At 34.4% G+C, this 6,113-nt stretch overlaps 1 protein-coding gene across 2 annotated transcripts; it reads right to left on the bottom strand.

The window, feature by feature from the left end:
• Positions 1-241: 241 nt before the first annotated feature.
• Positions 242-5,474, bottom strand: LOC105803770 (uncharacterized). 2 transcript variants are annotated; one of them, XM_052624182.1, is made up of 7 exons: positions 4,853-5,474; positions 3,612-3,754; positions 3,160-3,431; positions 2,806-2,960; positions 1,889-2,151; positions 1,074-1,136; positions 242-920 (listed from the first exon to the last, which is right to left on the bottom strand). In XM_052624182.1, exons 1-7 carry the CDS (start codon positions 5,145-5,147, stop codon positions 657-659), a joined length of 1,455 nt encoding a protein of 484 aa, XP_052480142.1. In that variant the 5' UTR covers positions 5,148-5,474; the 3' UTR covers positions 242-656. The 2 variants fall into 2 exon arrangements, with proteins under 2 accessions (XP_052480142.1, XP_012491617.1); XM_012636163.2 differs by having other exon boundaries at positions 242-924.
• Positions 5,475-6,113: the final 639 nt, after the last annotated feature.

Below are 6,113 nucleotides of genomic sequence, written 5' to 3' on the forward strand. Positions count from 1 at the left end.
CTATGCTCTATAGCATCGTCGTAAATTCAACCTTAAAATTATAACAATGTTTATCTCAAACACAAAAAAAAAAAAAAAAATCTATAAACTTCAAATTTCCAACCGAAAAAAAAAATATAACAAAGTGAAAATGTTCCAAACGCATCCTCCAAAAACCAAACTATTCAGCATATTTCATTAATTTACCCGGTAGATGTGCCATTTACACAGTTCAAGATACTGAAATCTAACCTCCAAGCTCTTAAATAAAAAGAGTGATGCACTAGCATTATTTATAAATAATTGCTTATGTATCAAGTTCAAACAGAATTGCCGCTGGCAAAGAGACTGTACTCGTTAAACTTTTCCATTTTATATCACCGAGTTCTTCACTTGTAACATTCCAGAACTTCTCAGACACTCTTGAGCTGAATTCTTTACTAATCTAATTGTATTATGCCCATAAACAAGTAAAAATTAAAAGACTTGTCGACCAGATAAACAGCTACTGAACATTGTGTTATAACAATGTAAAATAATTTACATACGGCGAACTAGTTGAAAAGAAGACAGAAGAAGAAAAGAAAAAGGCCAGAATTAAAGATGTCACTCCATTATGTTGATTGAAAACTGGATATACCTCATTGTAATTTTATGGTGGGCGGGGGTTTTCACTGTCAAAGGTGTTTACTTGATCTGATTTTAGACTTCCTCAACACTTCTTTAAGTACTTCACCAATTCTCTCTGCCATGTGATGTTCTAGAAATCTTTCTTTCACCCTTTCGTACCCTCTCTTTCCTATTGTAAGCCTCCTCTCTACATGCGTAGCTAGTTTCACAATATGTTTCGCCAGAGTTGTCACCCCTTCTTTCCCAGCAGGGTGCAATAAACCTGTTGTGCCGTTCACTACTATTTCCGTTGTGCCCCCGGCAGCTGTTCCCTGTCTTGCATTATAAATAAAAGTGAATACTGGCTAGTGGCTAGAGAACATGAGCAGTGAGTGTGTTCCAAGTATTTTATTTGCCATAAGCTCATAAGCCTCACTAAAAGGTAATAAACACATAAAAAGAATCAGGTAAAGTTAACAGATTACCAGCACAGGCAACTGAAATGCCATTGCTTCGATTGTTATCCGTCCAAAGCATTCTCCCCGTCCCTACATGTAAGATTAACCTTCTTGTGATTCCTTTTCTGTTTAAAGCAACTTTTTCCCGAGTAACAAGGTGTTCTTAGTGTGTATAATGCAATGCTAATCATGTGCAAAAGAATTGAAAGAAAACAAATTGTAAAAGTTCATCAGCTACACAGAGGTCCGAACAATTCAAAACCTTCATATCAATCCCTTGAACCTACTCAAATTAATCTGGAATTTCAAGTCCATTAGATGAAGAAAAAAAAAACAGTACTTTTGACTCCAAGGAGTTGTTTACAAGTTTCCATGCGAAGCATGTTTAGAGTATCTAATTGCTCAATGTTGTGCCTCGGAATTTTTGTTATTCTCAGTGACATTATCTGACTAGTCTACAAAAACAACTGGAAAATGAACATAAAAAGAGTAAAAGACGTATGAACGATTATTACCATATAAGAAATGCTAGCCCTCTAACCACCAGATAACCAATGTCATTAAGTCAATTATCAAATTTTGTCAAGTCAACAAAGACTAAGACATGATATGGTAAAAGAAGGATATTCAAATATATTTCTTCTGTTCTACCTCTGCATTTTATAATAGCAACAGGAGGTAATGATATGTACGAGTTAGCATCTAATATTAGTGTCTGTAAAATTATTAGCCCCCAAACATTGAGGGAGAAAATTTTATATCAGCAAGCTGACAAACTAGATGAATTTCATTGGTTAGGGAAACTATATTTGAAATAGAGAACTCTTTCAACGAAATAGTACCTGAGAATTCTGAACAAGAACATCTACGGCAGCTAAATATGGAGCTACTGTTAGAGTTTTGTTCACAAAGTGAACACGATCTTGAATTTTCTTCTGCGTTACATAATCTCGTAATTCCATTTCAAGTTTCGTATGAGCACTCATGTCACTTCCCACAATTACTGCATGCAATGGTGGCACCTGCATTTTCTTTTGCTTGATCAGTTGTAAGGCCTCGTAGAAAGAGCGTAGAAAGAGATCCTGCCCTTTTCCTCGTGAAACACCTGCAGTGTAAAGGTAATCAAGTACCATCATTGATGAATAGCAGAAAACCATGTGCCTTTTAGTTAGATGTTTCCCCATCCATTATACAATCTTCGATTTGCCTTAGAGAACTGAAAAAATCAAGGGGTAGATTGGAGAGGTGGTTAATGGAAAATAATACTCCATCTATACCAATTAAATTTTGATCACTTAACGTCAAAATGTAAAAAGTTTATTGGGACAGAGGGGGAATAATTATAACTAAGGGGGAAACGAAGAAATCACGTAAAAGGTTATCCACAGAACCAGAATACAGTTGTTACCAGAATCTTCTGTTGGATAGAGTACAGGAGTGTCAATCCATAGCAATTGAATAAGCTAAATGATTTTCATTTTTTCTCAAAAAGACAATCTCACCAAACAACAAAATTAAGCACACAATGAAACAGCATAAATGGCATCAAATGAAATTCACCAATTACTTTCCCAGATAAAATAGTTATATGGCAAACCTGATTCTAACAATCCTCCTTTTATCAAAACTAAAATAAGGATTTTTTTTTTTTGTGTGTGTGTGTAATTACGAAGTTAAAACGAATAAAAATTGGTGCACTGATTGGGGAAAATGAAAAAGACCAGAAAATTTTATTCAAGATGAAATATCAAAAGCATACTATTTATTAAGGCAAAGAGTAAATCGTCATTGCGCACTCCAAGCGATTCACGAACATGTTCACGCAAAACCCTTTTAGCCACACTGTCTTCTGCAACTTGCATCAGTTCATTGCTATTTCCAAGGTGAACAACATAGGTCTCAGGCATTTTAATCCTGCAAAATGGTCAATCAAAGGGTAAAAAATAAGTCTCAAATTTATCTATTGAGAAACTAAATGTGAAAAAGCATGTTTCTGTTTCAATGCATATGGAATGACCTTAAATATTTTAAAGCAACAAAAGCACAGAGAGAAAGTAGACATGTTTTATCCAAAAACATAACTATAGTAGACATGAGGATTTTGGAAGTTTACTTCAACCGCTCTTGAGTCCTATTCTTCCAATATTCCGCTGTGACGTGTGAATCAATCATTGCACCAGCTACAGAGGGAAGATGCTTTACATACTCTAATTTGAAGTAATGGCCTCGCATTTCATGGATCCACCACAACACCTTAGGCAGAACACGGTGAACATCTTCCTTAAGAACATAATCTAGCCATTTCCCAGCAACCGCTGTGTTCAAAACAACCAAATCAGCTCTTAAAGCAGTATCTATAGCTTCTTTTCCAAACGCGGAGAAAACCTGAAAAGACAGGTAAAAGCCTAATTAGAAGGAAACTACATAGTTACAGTTGAATCATCCAAGCCTTCACAAATACAATACAATCAATCCTATTAAGTAATATAAAATTGCACCACTACATGGAAAAGGAACCATAAATGAATATACAAATAAATTTCAGTACTCCAGAGAAGTTTCTACCTGCACTCCTCTGTCCAACATCTTATGTTCTAAACTATATATTACTTCATCAGTTTCAGATGGTTTCATAAATGTAACCCAATTAACTTCAGCACCAACACTTCTTAATAGAAATGCTAGCTCCATCAACAACAATGGTCCACCTGTAAAAAGAAAAGGAAACATAATAAAAAGAAATAATTATGACAGAATTGAACTCTAAATAGCATCTTTACAAGGAAATAAGATAAAAACAACCAGCAAAGTTTATCCAGGAAAAGGACATCCATTTGCTCAAAATAGAGTAGCAAAACCATATTTTGGAGATCACATAATGCAGCAACATGAGTGAACATCCACCGACAGCTGGAAGTAATAGACATTACAACTGAAAAGTTTGATGATCTTTTACATGACAGTTTTTCACAAAGGATAACTACAAGGGCAACCATGCATTGTAAAAGGACAGACCATTTATATGCACAAACCATTTATAGCAACTATCAGCAAAATGCCAAAAAAATATTTTATAATTAAATATCAGAATTATTCTCATCCATAGCGGCAAAGGCAAAAGCTGTTACTAAAACATTGACAGAACCTCAAAATTGATTAAGCCTGAAGATAATAGCACATTGGTGGAGTGCTTTTCCTGAGCCTTAATGGAACTTAAAGGATTAAGACACAGAAGGCCCTAATGCACATTATGATTTTTCTTTTTTTCCAAATTTTATGATGAAATTCAACATTATAAGATACTGTACAAAAATTCTAACGTGCTTTACCGCACTCAATATTTAAGGAACTTATAGCAACAATTGGTTGACCATGATATTAAATCTTTCCATTCTGCAAATAGTATTTTTTTTTAAAGTCTGCAAATAGTAATTAATGATTATGCAAATGGGACTTTTATTAACAGTAATGGCTTTTTGAAATTTGCATGGCTTCTACAACATGCTAACTAACTGTAAAAATCCAAGTAAATTCTCTGCTGGTTCCTATATAGTACATCGAAACTCAGTTATATATGTCGATGGATCGGTCTAGAATTCTTTAATGAATGCCTATAGACAATACAAAAAGGCCAGCTCAAAGCTATGCCCAAATAAATTCGATTCAATTGCAATGCTACTTCAATGGAAACAATCATACAGTAAAATTAACCCTAACAAGTCGCTCCGTAGGAAACCTAGGCAATTAAAACAAACTCCAATACTGAAACTCGATAAAGATAACTATTAACAGAAAATAGAGCGTACCAGAAAGCGAGAGCTCATGCGACACCAGTAGAACAATCTTGGACTTCATGAAACTGAGTGGACTCGGCTTTGCAGCAGCGATCTGCGGGGCTCGCTTATCGGCGACTTGGACGGAATCCCGAGCTGAGCTGATAACATTATCAACAGAAACATTCCGATCGCACGAATCGAAGGCGGCTCTCATGAAGAAGGCAATAACAGTTGAAACAGTGAGCATGAGGAGAAGAGCCAAGAGCCAGCGCTTCTGCAAGTGGTGGTGGCCCCAGCCAACGGCGGCGGAGGCGTGCTTGGCCATTGTCTTCTTCTTTAGGATCTAGGGTTAGGATTAGAGAGTGAAGGAGCATGCGATGCTAGCTTTGGCATTTTAGGGCTTTGCTCGTTGGGGAACTTGAGCAGCTGATGGTTTGCATTTGGCAGAGTGAGACGGCACACATTGGAAGAAAGTTGGTTTTGGATTTACTGGTTTTCGTGTTGGAAGAATTTGACTTGGGATTTGCTCTGCCCTGCGCTGAGTTGTGTTCAAATCGGCAACCACTCAAACTGCTAAATTGAAACTAGCAATTTAGTTTCCTTTTTGCGCACTGCGCTTCATCGTCTTCAATATTTTTGGAAATGCAATTTTTTAATATTCATATATATATTTATGCATAAGGTCCATTTCCTTTTTATTAGATTTATCTAAACGTGATTATTAGCCGGTTTAAAATAAAGTGCCCAATCCCTCAATTTTCAATGTTTTTATAAAACTAGAAATATTTAATTAAAAATAATATAAAATTTAAAAATAATATAAACAACTTTAAAATGAATTTGAATTTAATTATATACTAATATGAATAGACTTAAACAAAATTCTATACCCATATTATAAGTAGGGTCAAATTTAAATAAATTTAAAGTGTTAATATATTACTTAAACCCAACCATCAACCTATCAATTATTCTAATAAAAAATACTATCTAAGCTTGGGTTCATCCGATTCGTCTCAAATTATTATTTAATAATTTTATATTATTTTCATTTAAAATGATTATTTTAATAATTTATATGAATATATAAATATTTTATTTTGGAATTAATATCTAAGAAGTCCTTATACTCAAATGAGCCCATAAAGGTAATTTAAAGCAGTCTAATTATTTTCGTAAAATAATTTATTGAGTTATTTGTAATTTCATTACAAAATAAAGAGAGATGAAGAGAATAAAGATCAAAGAAAAATAGAATATACTATATTGATAAAAGGGATCATTACAATGC

Source organism: Gossypium raimondii, chromosome 11 (assembly GCF_025698545.1).
Source record: "Gossypium raimondii isolate GPD5lz chromosome 11, ASM2569854v1, whole genome shotgun sequence".
Lineage (NCBI taxonomy): Eukaryota > Viridiplantae > Streptophyta > Magnoliopsida > Malvales > Malvaceae > Gossypium > Gossypium raimondii.

Excerpts from the sequence above, each read along its gene's own strand:
- LOC105803770 (XM_052624182.1), bottom strand. The coding sequence starts at position 5,147 with ATGGCCAAGCACGCCTCCGCCGCCGTTGGCTGGGGCCACCACCACTTG. Across the intron at positions 1,137-1,888 it reads TTCTTGTTCAGAATTCTCAG|GGACGGGGAGAATGCTTTGG; the intron begins GTACTATTTCGT and ends TCTTACATGTAG. Across the intron at positions 921-1,073 it reads CATTTCAGTTGCCTGTGCTG|GGAACAGCTGCCGGGGGCAC; the intron begins GTAATCTGTTAA and ends AATGCAAGACAG.